Genomic DNA, 26806 nt, shown 5'->3' with positions numbered 1-26806 from the left:
AGTTATAAAATATTATGAACAAATTCTTAAAATACAGTATTTTATTTATTATGTACAGAACAACGTCTATCAATTAGTCAGCCAGTCATATTATAAAGTTTTCAAATATAGGTTTATAACAGTAACGTGTCAAATTCACCCAGGTGCAATCTGTTTTTTTTTTTTTTTATGGAAAAGGAGAACAAACGTTCGTCGGCTGGTGTTAAGTGATCACCGCCACCCATATTCTCTTGCAACACCAGAGGGATCACACGAGCGTTGCCGGCTTTTAAGGAAGGTGTACGCGCTTTTTTTGAAGGTACCCATGTCGTATCGTCCCGGAAACACCGCACAAGGAAGTTCATTCCACAGCTTTGTAGTGGGTGACGTGGGTGAAAGTTCCTGTTCCGAAAATCTGTTTTAAAGTCATTAATTTTGTTAAATTATTTAAAAAAAGTAATCAGCTAAGATACTTTTATTACCTCTGGCACTACGACGTCGGAAAACTGCGGGAAGGAATTCTAAAAAAAAAGAAAAATCACACGAGTAATTTATTGAAGCAGTAAATAACATGCAAAAAGCGCTGGCAAACAATTATTTATGATTCACATGCAAAAGTAATTTCAAAATATCTCAAAATAATTTTATTTTGTGTAAATATAACCAACAATCGTAGATAATTAATAAGTCTAGTTAGGTTGTGACTGCTGTGAAGAAGTCGAAAAAAACTGTTTATTTGTAAAATATTAACGTTATTTCTATGATATAATTTGAACTATTTCATTTTAAATTAATTCCTTAGGTTTGATAAGTTAATAGGGAGGTAAAGTCTTAAATAGTTATATTTTCATGCATAAAATGCTTCATGTTTTCCTTACCGAAGTCGATCTGAAACAATAGAATAAATTGAATTAATAATTGTGTTGTATGTATAACTGTATATTATTATATTCGATATAGGGCATGCCCTAAATAAACCCCTTCAGTTAAAGAGTGTGGCTTGACAAAGATATTTGCTGTCCGATACGTGGGGTGAAAAGTACAGAAATATCCACTTCACTGATGAAAAAATTTCACAATTGAAGAGCACCACAACAGGTAAGACGACAAACTGCCAAAGAAACTTCATAAGTTCGGAAAAGTGTGACGTAGTCATTATCCGTCCATGCCAGTGTGAAATAAAAGAAGAAATACGTCATCACAGAATTTATTCGTGATGAAAGGTCAAGGCCGTGGGTAAAAGGAGTCGGTCTAATAATTCACTTCCCAATCTTTGTAGTGGACGAGTACTGCCCTGGCTTACGGCCGATGGCTGCAGGCCCCCAACGGAGCAGGCGGAAACACGCGCCAACCTTGGAGGTGCTGGTTGGAGGTACAACCACGGATACTCAGAACAGGGAGTGAGACAGGCCTGCTATAGGTGCAACTTCGGGAGATCAGGTTGTAGGTGCAACCTCGGTTCGTTCGTAACGCTCTCGTCAGGAATTCACCAGCTTACTACCCAAGTGAAGAAATCACAGTACAAGTAACACTAGCATTCGTTCGTAACGCTCTCGTCAGGCAGTCACCAGCTTACTCCCCAAGTCAAGAAATCACCGTTCGCGTTAAGTTAGCGTTCGTTCGTAACGCTCTCGTGAAGCAGTCACCAGCTTACTCTCCAAGTCAAATGTGCGTAACGAAGTACCTATACTTCAAAAACGTGCCCAACAGCATTCTTGAAAAGATCGTAAAGTTTTCGAATCATGTATATTAACGAATAGATAGAAATACAATATTAGATACTTACATAATGTTTATATCCGTGCCATCGTCAACTGTAAAAGAAGTACAGAGTTATTACTGATAAATATAGAATTCATGTTATAAAATATATATGTTGATCTTACGTTTAATTACATCACATATTATTAAAATATGAAAGAAAATCAAGTATAACGTCATTGATTAATTCCCGTAATATATAAAATATAATTTTTCAGATGTGTGTTTGACTTATAATTAGGTTTAATTAAAGACATGATATAAACTAATAATGAGGGATGGCGATGACGAAATTTGTCTTACGACATTCGGTTTAACCGAACTTTGGGGGCTTGAACAGAACTTCGGCATTGGGCTGAAGTTCGACTTATTCGGTAAAAGAAAAAACTAAAAAAATAATCTGCACTATTGAAAATAATAGAACCAAAAATCTGTCACATCTGTTTAACATAAAAGTACTTTTAAAAAACACGCATTTGTTGAAATTTAAAAGAAACATCAATTCCTGCCTTATCGACAATAAATGAAAAAATTATATAAACTAACAAAAATCTTATTTTGCAAATAATAAAATGGAATAATTTTATCAAAGGAAGGTATTCAAATCTATGAAGTTTGAACGAACTCTGGCCGTTTAAAGTGGGTCAGAATCGCGTCCAAATGTGTTGGCTACAAACAAACATACTTACAGCTGAAGCTAATAAAAAGCGAGTAAAAATAAACCCTTTAACACTTGCAACAAGAAAATATTAATCTTTCTCAACTTAAACCTTGTTTAAACAAGTAAGAATACTTCATATTAAGTTATTTATTTTATTTATTTAACATTGATAAAAAACATAATTTTTTCATGAAATATGGTACAATATTATTGACAAGTCCCGCTTGTCAGAATGGGACAGATGAAAGGACACGGTCAGAAATGAAAACAATAGAGTCGCTCTTTTTAACCGTCTTCACAAACGAAGGTGGTTCTAAATTCGTCGGTTTTTCTTTTGTTAGTTATATGTAAACAATTACACATGCGTCATGAAGATGACGTATTTACTAATTAGCGCCGAACGACCTAGTGCGGGTGAGGCGTAGCTAACCACGATGTAAAAACATGATGCCACCTGTCACACCAGAGAAAGCGCGGCGAAAATCAACCGAACTTCGGTCGAATTATTGGTTTTTACCAAATGTTCGGCCGAAGTTCGTATTCGGTTCAAACCACATTCGGCCCATCACTACTAATAATCAAATATCTTCGATTATTGGATCTTTAATAACTTTCTATTTTTTTGGCGATACTGAAGTTAATGCGTAGTATAATGACAACAACAAAACAATAATATTATAATAATTAAACACTATTGAGGAGTGACTGAGGTCATGATCGCCGGAATACGTTGGATGAGGGCAGCGCAGGACCGATCGTCGTGGAGATCTTTGGAGGAGGCCTTTGTCCAGCAGAGGTCTTTTGGCTGATAATGATATAATTAGGACTGACTGTAATATTTTTAAGGAAGGAGTACACGGTAAGAAAGAAAGATGATCTTAGCAAATCTCGCCAAATGCTTTAAGTTCTTCTCAAATTTAAACTGGGTTTTAAACAGGCTGCAGACATTTCTTAAAACCGGTATATTACATGGAACAGACAAAGCCATCGCTCGTGGCTTTAAATTGAAGATATACGAATATACAGATAGATGTTATTTGATCACATCTCTTGTACAAAGGAGTCACTGGGAGTCAAACCACTGACGCTAAAAGCGTCGAATCAACAAACTATATGGCCACAAAATCTCTGGAGTTTAAGCCCCTCCTGTGCCACCTTTGAACCCCTCGCGCGTGTCCTGTTGCGTCAGTACGGTTTGCAGTTGCATTACCGTTAGGTATATTTCGTGATATCTTCATGCTATTACTGCATTGTTTAGAAGTTTTAATTGTTACGTGATGACTTTTGTTGTTAATAGTTATTTTGTTTCAGTTGTTCTGTGTCGCTAGATAATAGTACTAGTAGAAAAATAAACTCTTTTTTTACTTAACCCATCTGGGTTAAGTAAAAAAAAATCAATGTATGAATCTTCATGCATTGATTTTTCATCATTATTATAAAATAATCAGCATCACAACACCTGTTATCATCACCCTATAATACAGTTGTTTATTTATAAAAAATAATATTCCAGTGATGCTTGTTTTGCACACCGTAACAAGGCGACGATGTGACGTCATGACGTGAGATCCAGAAATAATGTAACCAGGTAGGTAAAAAAAACCGAAAAGACATTGGTACGTGGCGGCCGAGGATCGAATTATCTTAGTAAGAGTCAACGAATCTACTTAGTTAGACCAGGGGCGATAATTTTTTAAACCAATTAAAAATAGTAGATTGAAACCCATTGGAAATAGAAGAGAAAGGAATAAAAATGAAAGGAAAAATTAATTACGGTGATCTGAGGTCGGGAAGTGGAAGGTCAGGGGGGTGTTTTAGGATAAAAACGGTTTATCTCGCTTTCTCGCAAAACTTCAAGTCAAAAAGCAAAGTAGTAGGTAATAAAAAGATCTACAAATTTTTTTTTCACACTTTTTTTTTATGGAATATGAGGACAAACGAGCGTACGGGTCACCTGTTGTTAAGTGATCACCGCCGCCCACACTCTCTTGCAACACCAGAGGAATCACAGGAGCGTTGCCGGCCTTTAAGGCCTTTCTATCACGTAACCTCAAAATTTATGTGAATTATTCAAAAAATAAGTTTTTGGATCACCGACGATTTACAGAGGACATATAAGAGTCGGGCATCATCAATAAAATCTATACTTACAGTTGTATTTCTTAACAACATCGTTGTTGCGTGTGTAAACAGTGGTTCCTCCATTTCTGATAACCTTTCCATCTTTTCCAAGAATAGATGAACTTAACGAAGACACTGATATGCCTTGAAAGTTCTCTCCAGGTCCAATACTCTTCTTAATGATGTCTTCCGGGGAAATTATGGAAACTTGTGGGAAAGCTGGCATTACGATCTGTGGCATTGTAGGCATCACTATCTGCGGAATAGTAGGGAAGGGGGGGAATGGGGGAAATTGTGGCTAAAAAAAGAATTATTTTATTAGTATAGAGAAGTTAGTAGCAAGTATTACTCTAGCTAAGTTATTATGTTAAGGCGACACTAAATGCTAGCGACCTTGAGCGATATGAGTTCACGGCTGCCGGCCCGCCATCTATGTAACAAAGCCAATATTTTCAAAATGCTTGGGTGGAAAACAGTTTATATGCTTACAATCCTCGTTTTTCACTACTAATCTGAATAAATGAACCTACACAAAAAAAAGCTATAAGAATAACTTTTCTGAGAGAAGTACCAAAAAAATGCGTCACGCCATGCCAAAAAACTTGTTTAACTTCAAAGAAAAGTGGTAGTTCAAAAAGGCTCAGCAGTGTTAACTATAACCAATAGCAAGCATAAGCAACCTACAAATAAGACTTAAGGATATGTGTAACAGGATTTAGTAGTGTTCATAGCTCGAAATGCTATACTTTCACCACAAAACTTGTCTAAAAACACCATGTTTGCGTGTTTTCTGCTTACTCTTCGCCTTAAATGAAAGTAAACTCCACAGAGCTTGCAAAAAAATAGAGTAAAAACCTTGCACACTATTTTTGCAGCTTTAAGGTTCTTTGGATTAGTTCGAACTATTTTGACCACGTCACTCATACTTTACTTGAAAAACTGTTGATACATTTTTGGAACAACTTTGACTTAGGTATTTTATAAAATACTAGCTGACCCAGCAAACGTTGTATTGCCGATATTAAAATCTCGATACAAAAGTAACTGTTGATCGTGGATGAGTGAAAATTCGAATTTGTATGTATTTTTTAATGCTGACTCATAATCAAACAAATTTAAAAAAATAAATAAAAAAAAATCGTGTGGACCACCCTTAACATTTAGGGGGATGAAAAATAGATGTTGTCCGATTCTCAGACCTACCCAATACGCACTCAAAATTTCATGAGTATCGGTCAAGCCGTTTCGGAGGAGTTCAATGCTTAACATCATGACACGAGAATTTTATATATTAGATAGAAATATACTTAATCTTGCAATATGGAGCTAATAAGCCATTCAACCCTTTTTTTTCTATTTGTTGTAAACCTTTTATAGTTTTTAATTAAAATAATTATTTATGACAAATGAATTGCTCACCCCGAACCCCGCTTGGGCCCTGAAAAGAAAAGTTTTGTATTAAAAATATTGTCGTATAAAGGTAAACAAAATTTTTTAGTTTTAATAAAATAAATCTTATCTTTTTATCTTCTTTTTGTTTAAAGGTATTACAGACATTGTGATGAAACGTTCGAAAATAAATTTAAAAAAAATCTGCGAGCAATTTGTAGAATGTAATGTAATGTAACCTATAAGAATAAAGAAGAAAGGAATCTTAATCCCTATTAGAAAAAATTAATGTTATTAATATCATAACACTCACCCTGCATAGTTGAAGTTATATAAATATGCACCTGCAATTACAAAATATATATTGAAAATGTTATAAATAATATAATTTGCATTAAGTAATTTATTTTTTTACTTTTATGAAAATACGGGACGAGTCGAGCAGAACCTTCAGCTGATGGTACTTGATACTCCCTGCCCATTACAATGCAGAGGCGCTCAGGAGTCTTGAAAAGCCCAAAAATTCTGTGCGGCACTACAATTGCGCTCGTCACCTTGAGACATAAGATTTTAAGTCTCGTTTGCCCAGTAATTTCACTAGCTACGGCGCTCTTCAGACCGAAACTCAGTAAAGTTTACACATTACTGCTTTACGGTAGAAAAAGGCGCCATCTGTGGTACCCATAATCTAGCCGGCATCCTGTGCAAAGGAGCCTTCCACTGGTAAAATTAAGCGAATGAAGTTTGTGCGCGACCAATGGGAAATATTGTTATTGTTATTTTTGGAGTCAGTGTCAGCCAAGATAAGTTTGTAACCTACATATATGGTTACAGGTGAGATGTGCTTGTGTAGCATGCTCGATGTGACGAGGCGAGAGCAAGACACCAATTCCAAAAATAATAAAAATTGTAACAACATTATATTGTCATTATAATTTGATTGACTTTTAGGTAGGTAGTTCAATATTTTTCATTTCATTGTACTTAGAAGATCTCTAAAAATAAGTTGATAATCTTAATAACACACTTAATAACAGCTTAGTGTAGAAGAAAGTTATTGTTGTTTTTTGTAATTTTTATTTAATATATTAATATTATTATTACTCACCGGGAACAGACGCAAGTATTAAACCAATTGGCAAAAACGCGGCCATCGTCGTCATCTCTAGTTGTGTCTATACACGCTGAAGTCCAACTGAAAAAATATGTTACGTTTAAAACCGTTTATAAATTTATCTTCAGCTGAATACACATTACTAACTAGTTTTCTTGGAAGATAACAATGCTTAATGAAAACAATACAGATAAACGATTTTATTTCAATGTTTTTAATGATTCATTTAGCGTTCTATGTATTGTTCTAGAATATTCTGAAAACAATATTTATCAAGAAGATTGGTGAACAATATCCTTTCTATCGAGTTAGCATTCTATATTCGTTTTGTACATATTATGGCTCTAGAATATTTTTATTAAGGATGAATAGGGAATAGCTCCTTTAAAACGCATAAATTAAGTATCTGGGTTAGTTCTATCTTTCTTTCTGTTACGCTTTTAGGCCTCAACATAATGAACAACCAAACCGATATTGAATAAATTTCAACAAAAATAGGCCTTGGGTATTGATTTGACGCAAATGAGTCAATATTTAATTTATTATTAAACAAAACAAATCTTTTAACTATATTCACAATACTATGACTACATAAAATTAAAACTATCATTACGTGGAAGCGTACCTAAAATACTGGCAGCATTTCCGCGTTGGATAGTTAGGCTGATCGGTTGACCGTTGCTGCCAGCGCTTGGGTTTCCAGTAGCCTTATTGAGGCGCGAAGATAGTATCTTGAACATTCTCCGCGCCTCTGGGCTCTACGGGACAAGTGTCTCGACACCAAAGGGCACAAAGACGTATGACTCACTGAGACCGACATATTTGCGTCGCTTGCCGTCTTCGGCAGTCGAAGCAGCAGCCCCAGCACCAACTGACGTAACTTGGACATGAGAAGGAGCCAGAGTGTCGACGCAATGGGTATTGATATAAAAATGTTGTAATAATATTTACAACAAAAGGTAGACTTAAAGGCATGAAGAGATTGAAGAAGGAGGTGAAATTTTGTATAGGAATTCGTCAAACCATGATTCTTTGTATTTAAGCACTCGAGGGGGTTGAAACCGGAGATGTAGTTTTATTATGGAAGAGAGGACAATAGGACAGACCAGCGAACTGGTCACCTGATGTTAAGTGATTCAAATTCAAATATTTTTATTCAAAATAGGATTCAAAATCACTTATTGAACGTCAAAAACTACCACCCATTCAAAAAAGACTGCCTCAGACCTGAGAACGGGAACAAGAATCTCAGCGGGCTTTTTTTATATATAAAGACCAATGCCGCCCACATTATCTAGCAACACCAGATGAAAAAGAGATGCGTGCCGGCGGTTTGTACAAGTGTACCCTCCTTTTTAAAGTTGCCCATGTCATATCGTCCTGGAAACACCGCACAAGGAAGTTCATTCCACAGCTTGGTTGTACGTGGAAGAAAGTTCCTTGAAAATCGTACAGTGGAGGACAGACACTCATCCAGATATCCTTATTTGTGGCATGTAGTGCAAAAGTGGAATTCGATGGCAGGTATCACGTCAAACAGCTCCTCGGAACACTCCCCTTGAATACGAATAGAAGACACACAATGAAGAATCTATGTATACTATAAATATCGGAAAGCTGTTGCATTGGCTTCCGTTGGAGTAGCTGTTACGTTAGTTAGCGGGGGACGAAAAGCGCACTCAGTTCTCAAGGCGAAGGCTAGCCAGAAAATGCGCAAACAAGGGGTTCATGAACAACAGTATGAACTCAATGAATCCTTTTACCAAACCCTTGTGTCTTATTTGTAAATTGGCCAATGCTTTCTGTTGGTTATAGTTAATACTGCAGAGCTATTTTGAACTACCACTTTTTTCTACAGTTAAACAAGTTTGTTTTTGGCTTGACGCATTTGTTAAGTTCGAAACTTAGAATACTTATTCTTATAGCTTATACTTTTTATGTAAAGGTAGGTATATTTATTCAGTTTAGGAATCAACAACAAGGATTGTAAGTATATAAGCTGTTTGCGCCTGTTAAAATTATACGTTTTTCACGCAAGAATCTTGCTCGAAAATATGATAAGGGGCTTCATTATGCCTTGTAAACGATGATGCGAGATTACATTTGCACATACATGGTGTTTGCCTACCTTTAATGTGGAGGAGCGGTGAGGGTACCTTTTTTTTTTTCATGGAATAGGAGGACAAACGAGCGTACGGGTCACCTGGTGTTAAGTGATCACCGCCGCCCACATTCTCTTGCAACACCAGAGGAATCACAAGAGCGTTGCCGGCCTTTAAGGAAGGTGTACGCGCTTTTTTTGAAGGTACCCATGTCGTATCGTCCCGGAAACACCGCACAAGGAAGCTCATTCCACAGCTTTGTAGTACGAGGGAGAAAGCTTCGTGGAAACCGCACTGTGGAGGACCGCCACACATCCAGATGGTGGGGATGATATCCTAACTTGTGGCGTGTCTTGCGAAGGTGAAATTCGTCGGCAGGAATCAGGTAAAACAGCTCTTCGGAACACTCCCCGTGATAAATGCGGTAGAAGACACACAATGAAGCGACGTCTCTACGCAACGCCAAGTGATCCAGCCGTTCACAGAGCACTGAGTCCCCGACAATTCGAGCTGCTCTACGTTGCACGCGGTCAAATGGATCGAGCAGATACTGGGGTGCACCAGACCAGAGATGACAGCAATACTCCATGTGTGGCCGGACCTGCGCTTTGTAGAGCGCTAGAATGTGGGCCGGCTTGAAGTATTGCCGTGCTCTATTGATGACGCCTAGTTTCTTCGAAGCCAAATTGGCTTTACCCTCCAGATGGCCACGGAATTGGCAATCGCTCGAGATTTCGAAACCCAGTATTCCTATACTAGGCGCGGCTTTAAGAAAAGTGTTCTCGAAGAGCGATGATACGACAAATGGGGTTTTTTTTAGTGGTAAACGCGCAAACTTGAGTCTTTTGGGGGTTAAATTGGACACGGTTCAATTTACCCTATTCCGCGACCTTCTCGAGAGAGGACTCGATAGAAGACACAAGTTTCTCCCGGCACTGGTCGACGATTTCCCGAGAGAGACCTGCATGGCCCGTGTATACGGCATCACCAGTGCTGTCATCTGCATAGCAATGCATGTTGGAGGTGTCCAATATATCATTGATATGCAGAAGAAACAGCGTAGGAGATAGCACACAGCCTTGGGGCACTCCAGCATTCATGGGCTTCGGGTTCGAGCAATATCCGTCGACAACGACCTGTATGCTACGCCCAGTGAGGAAGCTGGAGGTCCACTTGCACAAGCTCTCGGGAAGCCCAAATGATGGAAGTTTTGAGAGGAGCGCCTTGTGCCATACACGATCAAAGGCCTTTGCTATATCCAGGCTAATTGTCAACCTTCCCCCTTGCTTTCAATAGCCGCCGCCCATCTATGTGTTAGGTATACCAGAAGATCACCTGTCGACCGTCCATGGCGAAAGCGGTCGTTCATCAACTGGTGACCCTCTCTTGGTGACCTTTAGCTGGGGAACAGACCATTCCGATTATTATTAGGGTACACCAGATGAAATTAATGCTACTATATTATTATGGGTACACGTAATTCCCATCATCTGGATGTTTGGCGGTCCTCCACAGTGCAGTCTTCAAGAAACTTCTTTCCACGTACTAGAAAGCTGTCGTATTAGCTTCATTGTGCGGTGTTTCTGAGACGATAGGACATGGGTACTCGTACCTTCAAATAAAGCGCATACACACCTTCCTTAAAGGCCGACAACGCTCCTGTGATTCCTCTGGTGTTGCAAGAGAATGTGGGCGTCGGTAATAACTTAACAACACGTGACCCGTACGCTCGTTTGTCCTCCTTTTCCATGAAAAAAACGTAAAGAAGTTTTGTACAATAAAAAATAATTATACCAAAAATACGAGTGTACTTAATGTGTACAATAATTCTCAAACTGGATAATATGTAGCTGCTATTCTAAGAATTTAAGAAGAGTTTACTCCAAGGTTTATAAAGGCATGATTACACTGAAGCGAATTATGTCAAATTATCGATAAGACAAATGATTAGAATTGTTTCTATACTGAACTACAAATAAAAAAAATGTTAGACTTCGAAGGGTATGTTATCGAGTATCTCTCAGTAGACAATGCTATGAACAATGAATAACTGATATTTATTTATTTATTTAATTAGATTTCGTTACATGCGACTTCGTTACTAAACAGCATTGTAGTACTAAATAATTATCACATGCACCTCGTAATAATGCATAGCAATGAACGACAGAGGGGCAGACATTCAAATATTTTTTTCCTCTAAGTGTTCGTTAATAGAATAGTAACTTTTTTCCAAAAGTAACTTTTTCAAAGAGCTTATTAATTTTGTAATATCGGTTTCGGCTTTTAAGTGTTCTGGTAACTTATTATAAATTTTAACTGACATTGGGTAGGGACCGGAATTGTGTAATGTTAATTTAGATTTAGTTTGCACAAGTTATATAGAGTTATTATGTTATTGTAGAATTAAAGCAGGCAGCCCAGAAGGTACATAATATTATCTCTCTATCGAGCTATATATATTTAGTTGGTACCGGTGACTGGTTGTGACACCATACTGTCCAGGTGAAACTCTAACCCTAAGGAACTCTCCGCGTCAAATACTGCTTGAAACATGGATTCAAATTGCTTTCAAGAAACGACATTTTGAGATGACTTTGTATGTATCAATGCATTCTTCATGATGAATCACAAATAAAACCCCACACGACCAGGGGCTACCTTGTCCTTGCTGCATCGCTCAAACAAGTTCCCGATGCACAGACGACATTTAAAAAGGTTACTAATATAACTTGAACCGGATTTGTGTGAGTGATTCAACAGTCAGGTCAATATTATTACAATTTACTTAACATCCTCATGAGAAAAGTATTACTATAGTACATAGCACACGTCATGTTGTATATTAACTTCAGATTCTTAAAAGTTATTACATATTTTTTTTTATAATCGCTCATAAAATGCTTGTACCTTAAAATACCTTTATTTTTTTACGGTGTGTGTAGATGATGCAGCTACTGTACTCAATAACTTTTGTTCTGTATTAATTTACACTTACTTTTTTAACTTGCTCCTGTAAGGCATTGACTAATTGACGTTTGAGTATGTTTTGTTGCATCACTTACATATTATATTGTAATTGAAATGATTTGTAAAACGATGAAAATGTAACTCTTTATTGAGAAGAGTGGCAATGAGTTTCTTGCTACTTCTTCTCATTAGCTTAACCCTGTACGAAGTAGCGGTAGATTCAATAAGAAAAAACATTGTTTTTCACATTCATAAGGGTCATTTCCGTCGCCTGCATGAATAAAATGATTTTACTTTGATTTGATTATATTTAGATAATAACTTAAATTGAGTTTATCAGAGGTTGAAAAAAATTCAAAAGGTAAGTACCTACTACATATTATTTTGAATGAAATAAGCTGCTCATCTTTTATAATCTTCTCTGCAAAACTGTTTTTTTTTTAATTCAAAAAAAAAAAAAACAAAAAAGTATATTTTGTAATATTAAATTCTAAATGTTAGTCAGTTACATGCACTGAGTGTAAAGAGTGTAATAAAGTAAGTATTCGTATTTCTAAAAAAAAACCTCCTTTTTTCTTACAGGTTCTTTTCGGCTCACCCAGAATGTGCGATGTTTATTTTTTGTAACAAAGTAGCTATTTAATTAATAGTTAAAGTACCTCTAAGAATATAACAGTGTCTTGTAGAATATTATTTCGAATACATACATTTTTCAACTGATTTTATCAGTGGGAGGCATAGGATTGCATAGGATGCCGGCTAGATTATGGATACCACAACGGTGCCTATTTCTGCCATGAAGCAGTAATGTGTAAACATTATTGTGATTCCGTTTGAAATGCACCGTAGCTAGTGAAATTACTGGGCAAATGGGCGGTTTGCAGTTTCATTACCGCTAATTACATGTCGTGATATTTTCGTTCGATCACTGCTTTGGCTTTGAAATTTTCATTGTTATGCTTTTGTTGTTAACATTTCTGTAGTTTCTGTTGTTCTGTGTCGCTATAATAGTACTGACAGAAAAATAAATACTTTATTTACTTAACCCCAAATTCTTTGGTTGATTTTTCATCATTTTATAGCAATAATTATTATTATCAGCATCACAACACAAATCTTTACATCAATCTATAATACTGAAAAAAATAATAGTTGTTTATTTTTTAATAATAACCTACTTGTGATATTTGTTCACATCACCGTGACGAACAAATTTTTTATAACTCCTGAAATATTGTTACGAGCAAAACTTACTAAAAGTAACAACAGAACAATACCGAAAATTGTGAATAAATGACGTATTTTACTGAATATTTAAATATACTTCAAAAAATTATTGAGTTTATTGTATTTAATAATGAAATATTTCGACAGACAGAAAGCCGGTGGGGCAGATAAGTTCTCGAATGGCTACCACGTACCGGAAGACGCAGTGTTGGTAAGCCCCCTACCATTGGACCGACGATATGGTCAAGATCGCCGGAATACGTTGGATAAGTGCAGCGCAGGACCGGTCGTCGTTGATATCATTGGGGAAGGTCTATGTCCAGCAGTGGACATCTTCCGACTGATGATGATGAAGAATTTTAATGTCAAAAAAGAAAAACATTTTTTAAAATAATATTGATCTAGGGTTAAAAACCAAGGAAGGAAGAGTCGAAAAAAAAATTATGAAAAAAAAGCCACTACAACTGTTTCCTTTTAAACAACCACCAACCAAGGGGTTGAATGAGTTATTCATGTTTGATGCCATGACTGATTTGTAAATGTTTCTGTAAGCTCCCCAAATAAAAATATAAAATAAATTAATTTACCAAAAAATTTATCTTAGGCTTATCATATAAATTACGTGACACGTTGTTTGTCCGCGATGGACTCCTAAAAATGAAGGGATTTTAATGGGGATTACTTCATGGAGTACAGTTTGGTCCAACTTGAGAGATAGGATAGTTTTTATTTCGATTTGGGACCCATAATTATTTTCATTTTTCAATATTTGTTTTGTATGTACATATTTTCTATGAGAGAATTTAGTGACGCACGATTTGACAGTTTCGCTGTGAAACAATTTCATTATAACAACAGGGAGCATTTTTTACGAAATAATTCTGGATGTTTTGAAATATAATTGATAAATTTCTATAAAACAGTATTTGTTTTAGTATCTACAGAACAACGTTTGTCGGGGCAGCTAGTATTTTATATGTTTTATAATTAGTAAAAAAAGTCAATACCTTCAAAGACTTCAAGAATAAATTGAAGCAGTTCTATCTACGTCGCAAAAACATTACTCTTGTTTCAGTAGCAAATATTTAAACCGAGATTTTCCTAAATCGAAAGCAAACATGAGAACGGCACAGAATCATCGCAAATTTTATAACATGGATAACATAACCATGAATCTATATTCTATCCTTACGTACGCCTTGAGCCAAGACAAATCATAAGGAAAAACGTATTAAAAACTCACCAGGATAAAACAAAACAGAATCCGCTCAAGAAACTACGTGCAACAGTTTGAACACAACACCACTGAGTGAATATTAATGTTTGAAACGTGATCAAATAAAATTTAATAAATACAACGATATATTGCATCAATGGTAGAACTCATAATGATAATAGAAATAAATAATATAATATGAAAAAGAACAGGAAAATGTGTCATATTATTTTAGTTATCATTCGGACGTATTTTTTCCTTTTAACCTCTGCAAAGGTTATCGGAATAAACAAATTTAGTGCGAATGTTAGGTTTAGGCTATGACCTACTGACAATATACTATTGTATAGACTCTAAAGAAGATACAGCAAGATAGAAAAGAAAAGCGAATCTTTTGTTACTGTAACCGATTTTGATTGACAAGTGATAACAGTCAGCCACGCTTGCCATTAGCTCCTCAGTCACTGACCGGTATAAATACCACTGGACAGGCTGTTCCATATGTTTGACAGCAATTTTTTTGTGCCTATTTGAAGCGCCACCCGCGAGCGTCCAGAGAACTAATTTTGACACATAATACAAATGGCTGCGAAGTAATGTATAATACTATGAAGTATTTTTGGATTTCGAATTAATTTCGTTCGTATTCCGTGTTATTTGTACTTCAAGAATCAACTTCACACATTTTTTATTAAAAACGTGTTTTTGTGTGAGTGTTCTCACCATCTATCGATGTTTGCTGAGGTCATCACTAGTTTTAGTACCACAGACTCTCGCTACATGGCCAACAGCGCCAAAATGGCGAATATCAAACAGGCACAAAAGCACTTTGACAGCCGCCAGTCCAGTGGTATATAGTAGAGGTCAGTGTTGTCAATGTGGGCGTAATTCAATGAATTGAATTACGCCCACATTTACAAGCCAAAATTCGTCACGCATATTTGGTATTTCAGACCTGTACGCTAGTATCTGAGATCATTTATACCGCTAATTAGACTGTGACAGCTGAAAACTTCGAAAAAATTGAGGTTGACAGACATCCTCTATTTTGGGCAAAGCATAGCTTTTACCACGCACACTTAATAAACCTGGCCTGTTTTCATCGATTATCTAGCAGCAAGGGGCTCGATCTAGATGTATTAAGTATCTAATCATAAAATCTTACAGAGTCATAGACATGTCCATGAACAAAATCAAAAGCCAAAATTTTATTACCAAACTGATCATCACGCCTTCCCAGTAATTGAGACAAACTGATAGTCATAGGCAAAGAGGGCAAAAGACCACGCGGACGATCACCTAGCCCCTGGTCGTACCAGATCATGACACTCACTGGCCTACCACTTACGACTGCAATAAGGAATGTCGAGGACCGAAAGGAGTGGAAGGCTTTAGTGACCAACTTTACAAAAACCTTGAGTTACGTAGGTACTTATGTACGTAATGAAATGTCGAATGCGACCAAGACGAAGAACGTGTCAATCAATTTAGAGCTCGTCTTTGGTGAATATTTTGACAGTTAATTATCTGACATTCGTTCAGTTATCTATAGACGAAAAACTCAATAGCAGTAGATAGCGCCATTATTATTTGAGATAAAAGTTTATAGTAGAGAGGAAGAGGGTCTTTTATTGCGGAAACAGGTTTCCACAGGTTGATTCCAGGTTTACATGGATGACAATGCTCCAAATATTTCTTTAATTATTATTTTCTTCAATCACCACGTACAAATAAAAACGCAGTCAATGGCCATGTTTTCGAGGAATTCGAGGATAATTCCTGAGTTTAAAATAACATAGGATCAAACATAGATACAACTAAGCCTGCACGATCCCTGGAAGTTGCCTTGACACTATTTTTGGACCAGACTGTTTATTTTTACATTCGTTTCTAATGTTTATTTTTTAGGCAAATACTAACCTACACATTAAAAATTTTTAACGAAATAACAACCGACTTTAAAAACACTATTCCAAAACAATAGATATAATGTGCACTAAAAAGTATAAAAATAATTGCGTATTTTTATACAATCGCTGTCCTTCCGCCGCAACCCGCTCTCGCCTCTCGCCTCCTCACAACTCAAGCACATCTCACCTATAACTATGTATGTAGTAACAAACCTATATTGGATGACACGCGATACTGAGTTATTCGTAAATTTATCATCCACTTTGCGATACGTATGTATAGCAAATTTAAGAATTTTGTGATTTTCTCATGGATGCCATTGCCAGATCTGGACCGTTACAATAAGCGGGAAGCACCAGCTTTCAAATAAAAAAAGAATTATCAAAATCGGTTCACCCAGTCAAAAGTTTTGAGGTAACAAACATAAAAAAGAACATACCGACGAATTGAGAACCTCCTCCTTTTTTGAAGTCAGTTAAAAATTTTCCTCAAACTTAAATTAAATAAAACTATATAGCCATAATATTATTCATTGCTGTTTTATCAGTGTTTCAATGATGTATAGTATATCAGTAGGTACCTATATTTCATTTAACCGATTTCGCCTCACAGTTATTTTTCTTACTTCAAAGATGCAAAATTGTTAGCCAGTTTCCAAAAAAGAAAGTCTATCTATTCAACAAAATTTAACTTCGGAAACGGGGGTAGTTTGCAAATTAAGCTTAAACAGACCTACATTTCGCTCCCCTCTTACATTTGCAACGTTTATAACTTATAACTCAACCAGATAAAAAAACTGTTTGCTTATTTATTTTGTAAATTGCAATTATTTTAGCTGCGAACCATTGACGTACAATAAACAACTACACGCACAATCACGCTTAAAAATTGTTTACAGCAAAAACTCTACTTACGCGTCTTAGGCGGAGTTTTCGTTCATTTGTGTTCACCGCGCTTTGAATACAACGCCACGCAATGACAAAGTGTTCAGTGAAAAACTGTCCAAATAACAGCATATCCAAACTTAAAAAGGATGGAAAGAAAAACATATTTCAGGTAAGTGCCCCTTTAAATTAACAAAATTATGTAAGTAACTAAGTTGACGTTATTAATCATTTTGCTAATTAATTACATTACTATTGCTAAAACAAAATACATCGCCGACGAAACGTGTGATATTCAATGAGCTACTTATGAGCGTATAGCGAGACTGAACATTACTGCTACGAAATAAGGTGTTATTTTGAATGAATGTATTAAATTAGTTAATGTATATCAGTAAACGTATAAACAATGCCGCTCGGACATTTTTGACGACCTTTTAATAGGCGATTGGGAGTCTATTTGTTTGTAGTACGTGAATGCGGCCAGCATATTTTCTTCTTACCAGGAATGACGTTTGAGAATAACAAGTAGGTATTGTAAAATGTGACTTGGCATTAACTAAAATAAGACGTCATAGAACGACACGCCATTGAACTCTTTCGCCACCTTTTACGAATACGAGTCTAGAATCGAGAAGTGTAAGACCAAGACTTACTGAATATCCCTACTAATATTATAAATGTAAGTTTGTTTGTTACGCTTTTATGCCGGAACTACCAAACCAATTTTGATAAATTTGGTACAGTGATAGACTACAGATTGGGAAAGGACATAAGCTACTGTTTGTCTTGAAACAATCCATGATTTCCGCGGGATTTGTGAAAAACTGAAATTCACATCGATGAGCTATAACTATACCAATAGTAGGTTTAGTTTGCCATAGCAATCTACCTCGAAATAAGATTCATATAATATGTTGGGAATGGGAGCGAAAAAGGGAAGCGGAACTAGAATAGGACTTGAGATAATCTTCAATTCCAAACTTCATTATGAAGTCGCTGGCATCAGCTAGTATTATATATTATAACTACTTCATCTGCGAGGCCTAAAATCTATTTCGCCATGTCAATATCAGGCAATAAATGTTACTGTTTGTCGGATTACGCAATTATTTTGGTGTTTTTTGAAGGGAAAGTTCTTTAGCCGCGTTGGGCACTTTTTGTTAGAGGAAAATCTTATGGATTCGCGTCACTGACATGCTCATGACTGGTGCACCCGATAAGTAAATAACTTTAATAATTTATGCGTCTAGGTAGAGTCTCTTGCTGTTAAGTAACCGATTAAACAGGCCAGGAATATAAGTTTAGTGTATCTTCTTCAACAAGCTACGTCTTACACTCGCGATTCGTATGACAATTTGTGTCAGTGTGCGTGAATTGCACTAATAGAGGTTATTTCTAAATATTTTTATTTTATGTTTTCACAGCTGTCTCAGCAGTATAAATGATCTAAGATTAATATTTAAAAAGTAAATTTAAATACATACAGTTAAACACTTCATGGATGGGTGAAATCTCGTGAGCTCGCTTCACTGAAGTGCTTATAGCAGTATATCTGTATCTATACAGCTGCCGTATTATGTAACATTAGAGCTGTATATGTTCTCTTATATTAAGAGAACTTGAATGGATTTAGTGAAATTTTCAATGTATATATGCATCAGTCTCTACATCTGCCAATTTTTTTATTTAAGAGGAGGACAAACGAAGGTGCGGGTCTGATGTCTGGTGTTAAGTGATCACCCCCGTCCACATTCTCTTGCAAAACCAGAGGAATCACAGGAGCGTTGGGGAACGCATTAAGGAAAGGTGAACGCGCTTTTTACGAATGTACCCATGTAGTTTTGTCTTATTAACACCGTAAAATGAAACATGGGTGTTCATGGAAAAAAAATCCTTGAAAACCGCACTGTTCTGTAAAGCACCACAATATAATAACATAGCTACTTAAACATAATAATAAAACATACTTAAATACAAATAAATAGAGATACATAAAAGGTTCGTATTATAAACTTGAATTCTACAACTTTTCACACATAACACAGCCTTTTGAGTACAAACTGAAAAGAGAATTACACTCTTTTGGAAAAATTTATACAAATCATACACAGACGTACACAAACATATTGTATATTTATTCGCAATAATATAGAAAATAAAATTCATTTATATAATTACTTACGAGTAGGGCCAGGAGACACCAGAGGAGAGTAACACCAGAGGAATCACAGGAGCGTTGCCGGCCTATAAAGAAGGTGTACGCGCTTTTATTGAAGGTACCCATGTCGTATCGTCGCGGAAACACCGTACAATGCTCATTCCACAGCTTTGTAGTACGTGAAAGAAAGCTCCTTGAAAACCGCGCTGTGGGGGACCGCCACACATCCAGATGATGGGGATGATATCCGAATTTGTGGGATGTCGTGCAAAGGTGGAATTTGGCGGCAGGAATCAGGTCAAACAGAATACAGGCCTATTAGCCAAATCAATATTTATAACAGTTTGACACAGAAAATTTCTGTACCATTCATATATCAAAACTTAGTAACGATTCCTTAATTTTTAGAGGAGGATATTGTCGCAATTGAAATCCTGAATGAATGAATGAAACCTTTATGAATATAGATAAGGAAGAAGAAGAAGGCGGCAGGAATCAAGTGAAATACTCTCCGTGATACGTAAGACACACACTGAAGCAAGCGTCTCTATGCAACACCAAGTCATCCAGCCGATCGCAGAGCACTGGCAACCCTAACACGACATTACAGTTGCAGTAAGAAAATGAAATAAATTGAATTATTATAACTAATACTGATCCTATTATTCAATATAATAATTATAATTGCTTTAATTCCAAATAATAGTGGTTGTTACAAATAACAATTAACTGTTGTTCGACTTGAAATAACTTGTTTTATTTTATATTTATAAATATGCACACATTTCAACGTCCATCGATGTATTTCTATACTAATGTAGGATTGTATTTCTAGAACCGGACTCAGTGGACCTCTACCATCTAATTAGATTCAATACATATTGTAAAGCTACACATTTGGAAGAAATACGTTCGACGTACATCGTCCTTGACAAAAGACGTTTGACCCTGGATCAATGTGACAGTATTTCTCAAATATATCTGTAGGGCTGGCACTCTCGTATATACTTTTTACATTTTTTTTGATTAATTAGCACACAATTTTTTTATTCCTCTATCCACTATAGCATAGTGAAGTTGTCTTCTTGCACTCATGTTTAGGATGCCCTTGCTATTCAAGTAGATAGTGGTATATGCTTTCCTCGGTATGTTCAAACAAAAGCGTACACATGAGTTTTGCACTCTCTGTATTGCCCTCACCGCCGCTTCCGTAGCGGTCAACCTTGGCCCATAGACGGAGCTACAGGAATTAAACAGTACCACTGTCTCGCACGCACGTAAACGCAAATCTTCTTTACGATAGTTTCTAATTTGATATAAGGTCTTTAATTTAAAAAATGCATTCTAATTTTAGTATTTACGTGTTCCACAAGCATTTGTGCACCATCCAGTAGAACTCCAAGGTCACGTGCGGACCTTACCCGTTCTATCACCACTTTGTCAATTTCTATTAGGTGAAACTTATATTAATTTTTAGTACTTGCTTTTGGAATATCATTTAATTTTATAGATTTTGTTTTAATTATTCCTTTTCTAGCTTCTGAAATGATATTTTTTTAAGTTTTACAGTTGACTAAATTTGATAAATTACTCATCAACATTTATTCACAACGAAACGTAAGCATGCTTGTTGATTTTCGGTGAAAATTCGGCCATATAAAATAAATAAAGTGTATAAAATGCAACTTTGCGCTACCTACAAACTAGTCAATTCAAATTCAAAGAGATAATAACAATCAATGTTATTTGTTATTTAAAAAATATATGTATACATAAATATAGCAGTTTTGACAACCCTAGAGCTGAGTAATCTGTACGACATTGAATATTACGATGATTGAGTTAAGGTAAAAGTGAAAACAATTAGCATACCGGTTTATGAACATTCCAATTCGTTATTTTATAATAACAGAACCTTACATTGCACGCTTGTAAACATGTGTCGTAGTTATCAGAGTCAAAAAAGATTCAAATGTCTTTTTATCATTGATTCATTTTCTCTTAATCCATCAAAGAAAATCAATTATTTCTTAAGGCATTTTGTGACAAGCAATTATTACAATACGATCCACAAAAACGCTTCTGTACCGTGCTCGGTTATCAAAGGCATTAAGATAACCAGAAAAATATTATTACATGAATACAATTATCATGACGATAAACCTCTCAAATAACTTACAGTTCCATTTTTAACAATCTACCAATACCAAACCGAAATCGCGTATACATTATGTTATACTAATCTATCTATATTTATAAAAATGAATTTCTGTTCGTTAGTCTCGCGAAAACTCGAGAACGGCTGGACCGATTTGGCTAATTTTGGTCTTGAATTATTTGTGGAATTCCGGAGAAGATTTAAAAGGTGAATAAATATGAAAATTTTCGGAATTAAATAAAAACAACAATTTCGTTTTTCCTTTGACATGTCTACCGTCGATCAGAAATCAAGTTAAAAGAATAGTTTAAAATGAATAACTAATTAGAATCTTTGTTACTTCCTAACTTTCTCAGGAGGTAAAAAACAAACTTAATTTTACCTATACTTGGTTGATAGACTACAGTTGGTAACTATGACGGCAATACGTTTGCTGGGTCATCTAGTTGTTAATATAATCAAATACGCAAATCATGATATTGACAATGTCGTCTTAATGTACACACAGATCATCTAACATTGGAGATAACAGCTTAGTGTTAAACGAAAGTCAAACAATTACAAAAAGTACGACAGCGTTCTAAAATCAAAAATCATTGAAAGTAAGTACAAAGTGTCTTCATTGCGTAACATACAAAGTAGGCCGCGTGGATTTCCCAAGATCGTGATCTTAAGTTTTCCCGCTCCATTACCTAAAGACAATAAGGCTGAGACCTATAGAGCATACTCAGACTTATTTAGTCGCCGATTTATGTCGAATTCCGTATTTATAAACATCACTTTGAGTTTTTTTTATGAAGGTTCAGTTAATGGTAATTAATACGCCCTGTCCATTATAACGCAGTTCCCCTCAGGATTCTTGAGAAACCCAAAAACTCTGAGCGACACTACCATTGTGCTCGTCAACTTGAGGCATAAGATATTAAGTCTCATTTGCCCAGTAATTTCACTAGCTACGGCGCCCTTCAGATCGAAACATAATAATGCTTACACATTACTGCTTCACGGCAGAAGTAGGTGCCGTTGTGGTAATCATAATCTAGCCGGCATCCTGTGCAATGGAGGCTCCCTCTGGATACCCACTCCCTACAACGATGACTTAGGAAAAACTTAAGACTATAATCCGACTTCTTAAGATACCTATGTTGTTCTTTAATTAAATGGTATTTTAGATACTCGTATAACGAAGTTCAGATTTAAAAAAATGTTAATGATCCCTTAATTCTATGAAACACTTAAATAAAATTAGTTACATATTATATTAAAAAAGGTATTTTTAACAATGTCTAATCTAGATTTTAACCTTATGAAAAATGTTTTTCTATTGCTCAAGTTTGTTTAAGATAATCCGAATTGTATAATTGTGTGTAATGGAACGCGCACCTAACTTTTTCCTTAGCTCAAGCTTAGCATAATCTCACCTGCTGTCAAATGACTTATAAATACCAAATTAAAGACTGTGCTTATTTTTGAACTTGGCTATTAAAGTCTGAGAAAGTCCAATTACGCTCTATGGATCTCAGCCTAACAGTGTTAGCTGTAAAAGGATATGATTTACGACGCAGCGTAGGTGGCATATATGGAGTGGGGATAAGAAGTTGCCAGGACATCGGCCCGGACGAAGCACAGTGGGATTTCTGAAGGCTGCGGCGCGTGCCGCATGCCAACGCCGCGATTAACCTTGTCCGACCCTATTAATACACCTTACGACTTCAAAACAACCTAGTAGCCAACGAAGTAACCATGCAGCTCATATGTGTGTCCCTGTTGACGTTAGGGCTCGCCCACTGCGCGCCAAGCCGATTCGTTTTTCCCGACGAAAGGCGCCAGGATAAGAAACTGGAGCCGATTATTACGCCACCTGTTCTGCCCGTTTTAGAACATTTGGAACGCGATCCAAGTACGTTACTGCCTAGTGATAAAGTGAAGTCATTAGGACAAGTGACACCCAGGTTTGGAGTGGGTGGTGGGTTTAATGTGCAACCTTCGGGGCATGGCGGTCTGACGGCTAGTGTTAGCAGCAGCGGAAGTGGAGCTGGATTGAGCCATTCAGCATCACAGTCATTCTCCTTCGGATTCAGTGAAGGCTTCAGTGCGTCTCATTCAGCAAGCCAAGCTTCATCGTTCAATGGATTTGGCAGGTTTGTGAAAAATCTAAAACTTACCTTATTATTACCAAAGAAAGTGTTAACGTTAACGAAAACACTCAGTTTTGTCATTATTTAAAATCTGACTGTTCGTGAACTGCTTATGCCTCAGGGATTATTTCATTTTTGAGACATAATTTGGACTTTTTCCTATCGAGAAAATTATAACTAATCGTTTTTCAAGTTGTACAATTGGACGTCAAACCACAATCATGTCGAAATTGAGTTAAGACCACAAAACTGGTCACGCGATTCATATTAACAGACTGACAAAAAATGGTAGCCCTACTCTTTAAATGACATCATGACTTAGTAGCCCAACCCACATGTATGGAATACACTAATATTTATTAAACTTTAAACACGATTTCCTTAAAATGTGATGTTTGTGGCTTGGAACGTTTTTCTGGAATAACGTCCAAATATAGAGTGAATAATTAAATATCTTGTATATAAATAACATATCCAAACCTTTAACAATAATAGCATAATAATAATTAATACAGAAAATGAACCAATCAATATATTTATTTCATAACAAGTGCTAACCCGGCAAAAGTTGTTTTGCCATATATATATTTTATGAATTGTCGTCGCATTATGTAATGAAATGTTTGAATTGACTGAATACTGTCAATAAATATAGGATCTGGATAAGTAATCACCATAGAATATATAGTTAAACCTACTGCAAAACACGTTGCATCTTATGGTATAAGTATTATTCGGATCGGTTTAGTAGTTTTCGCAGTATAACCGAAGGAAAAAACGGCTTTTCATTTATTAGTATTAATTACGCGTCGCTGCCTCGACATGGCTTTTAATATTTAATTCTATATTCTACAACCCGGAACATACGTCACGAAATATTTAACAATCAAATATAATTTTTCACCTATTTATTTACAGTCTCAATTTTACAATTCTCATGTATTATGACCCTCCATTTCTCGTGACTATGATTTTTTCTGTATCATTTTTCCAGTGGTTTTGGAGGCAGTCAAGCGAGCAGTCAGGCTGCGTCATTCAACGGTGGTGGAACATCATTGTCTGGAGCAGCTTCCTCCTCTTCAGCGCTCGGTGGAAACTTTGGAAGCGGAAGTCAAAGCGCTTCATCTGCTTTTGGATTTAACTCCATAAGCGGTTTTCCACAACCCAGTGTAAGTATTTAAAGATAGATTAGTAAATGAAAAATATACTATAATAAGGAGACATTATAAAATTAATATTTTTTTTGACAATACGAGACGAGCAGGACGTTCAGCTGGTGGTAATTCATACGCCCTGTCCATTATAATGCAGTGCCACTCAGGATTCTTGAAAAACCCCATAAATTCTTAACCGAACTATAATTGAGCTCGTCACCTTGAGACAAAAGATGTTAAGTTGAATTTGCCCAGTAGCTATGGTGCCTTGCAGACCGGCACACACTAATATTTACATATTATTGCACAAATAGGCGACGTTGTGGTACCCATAATCTTGCCGGCATTCTGTGCAAGGGAGCCTCCTAATGGTAGATTAAAGTCGACACATCCATTTGGGAATGGAATTTTTATTTTGTGGCATGTGATGACATTATGTAATTTGGTGGTGGAAATCAAGTTAAACAGCTACTCAGAACACACTACATAATAGATGTAGGACATGCACAATGAGGCAACTTTTCTAAGCAAACAACAGCTCAAACCCTTTCAAACCCGGATTTGAGCTGTTCAGTTAATGATAATTCGTACGCCCTGTCCATTATAATGCAGTGCCCCTCAGGATTCTTGAAAAACCCAAAAACTCTGAGCGATACTACAATTGCGCTCGTCAACTTGAGACATAAGATATTAAGCCTCATTTGCTCAATAATTTCACTAGCCATGGTATTCTTCAGACCGAAACACAGTAATGCTTACACATTATTGCTTCACGGCAGAAGTAGGCGCCGTTGTGGTACCCATAATCTAGCCGGCATACTGTGCGAAGGAGCCTCCCACTGTTCTATCAATAGGAGGAGATGCGTTTTCTAATGCATTAGTCAACAATATTTTTACAATCTCTACAATTATCTCTTTACTTCAAATTTCTAATAATGACTTTCGTACTAAATACATCTATTACAATTTCAGCCGAGCTTTGGAGATGGACTTCTTGACATCAGGCACCGGGGAGCTCCGAACTTTCCATTCCCAGACCTTTTGGGAAGAAGTAAAGGCAGTGCAGTTGCATTCAAAAGCAAACCTGGTTTCGGAAGGAGGCACGATGATTTTCTAGCTGTTCTAGTTTCTAAGTAAAATAATTTGAATAAACATGTAAATTATATAGCGGATATACTCTAGAAGGATAAAAATGCACTCGCATATATAAATAATAGGTAGGTATTTAAATTATTAAAATTTTCATAAGACATTACCAACTTTTTGTGTTTAAAATGGCTTCACTCTGCTCAATCAGTTCAGGTCGAGTTTCGAGACAACCGGAGATCCGTGATCATGGTGTGTGTGAGTTTGCGATCGCGCCCACTCAGGCATTACGTGTGTAAGCTCGCAGCGGGCGGCTTGATAGGGCGAGGAGTGCGGGTTGCGCCGCCGGTTGATGATGATCACCTTTGTATAAAATGTAGTCATAAATGTCCACTACAAATACGTGAACATGGGTCCTATTCCGAAACGTGTTCAACTCGTCACACTTTTTTTTATGAAAACAAGAGACGATACGAGCAGGAAGTTCAGAGAATAATTTATACGCCCTGCCCATTACAATGCAGCACCAGTCAAGATTATTGAAAAAGCCAAAAAATCTGAGCGGCACTACAACTGCGCTCGTCACCTTGAGAAATAAGATGTCAAGTCTCATTTGCCCAGTACTTTCACTACTTACAGCGCCCTTCAGAACGAAACAAAGTAATGTTTTCACATTACTGCTTCACGGCAGAGATAGGCGACGTTATGGTACCCATAATCTAGCCGGAATCCGGTGCGAAGGACTCTTTCACTGATCTTGCACCACTAGCCTTG

The 26806-nt window shown here is 36.4% G+C and overlaps 2 protein-coding genes across 2 annotated transcripts; one reads left to right on the top strand and one right to left on the bottom strand.

Annotated features, from left to right (window-relative positions):
* Positions 1-517: 517 nt before the first annotated feature.
* On the bottom strand, positions 518-14716 carry LOC126971872 (seroin-like). Its single transcript, XM_050818392.1, has 7 exons — positions 14568-14716; positions 7020-7106; positions 6225-6255; positions 5942-5960; positions 4553-4820; positions 1766-1793; positions 518-867 (listed from the first exon to the last, which is right to left on the bottom strand). Exons 2-7 carry the CDS (start codon positions 7072-7074, stop codon positions 843-845), a joined length of 426 nt encoding a protein of 141 aa, XP_050674349.1. The 5' UTR covers positions 7075-7106; positions 14568-14716; the 3' UTR covers positions 518-842.
* Positions 14717-23266: 8550 nt separating this feature from the next.
* On the top strand, positions 23267-26206 carry LOC126971859 (uncharacterized). Its single transcript, XM_050818370.1, has 3 exons — positions 23267-23795; positions 24787-24961; positions 25919-26206. The coding sequence occupies exons 1-3, from the start codon at positions 23398-23400 to the stop codon at positions 26081-26083; spliced, it is 738 nt and encodes a 245-aa protein (XP_050674327.1). The 5' UTR covers positions 23267-23397; the 3' UTR covers positions 26084-26206.
* Positions 26207-26806: the final 600 nt, after the last annotated feature.

This window comes from Leptidea sinapis, chromosome 24, assembly GCF_905404315.1.
Source record: "Leptidea sinapis chromosome 24, ilLepSina1.1, whole genome shotgun sequence".
Classification (NCBI taxonomy): domain Eukaryota; kingdom Metazoa; phylum Arthropoda; class Insecta; order Lepidoptera; family Pieridae; genus Leptidea; species Leptidea sinapis.
Note: the sequence above shows the minus strand (reverse complement) of the source record. Positions and strands in the feature narration are given on the sequence as shown.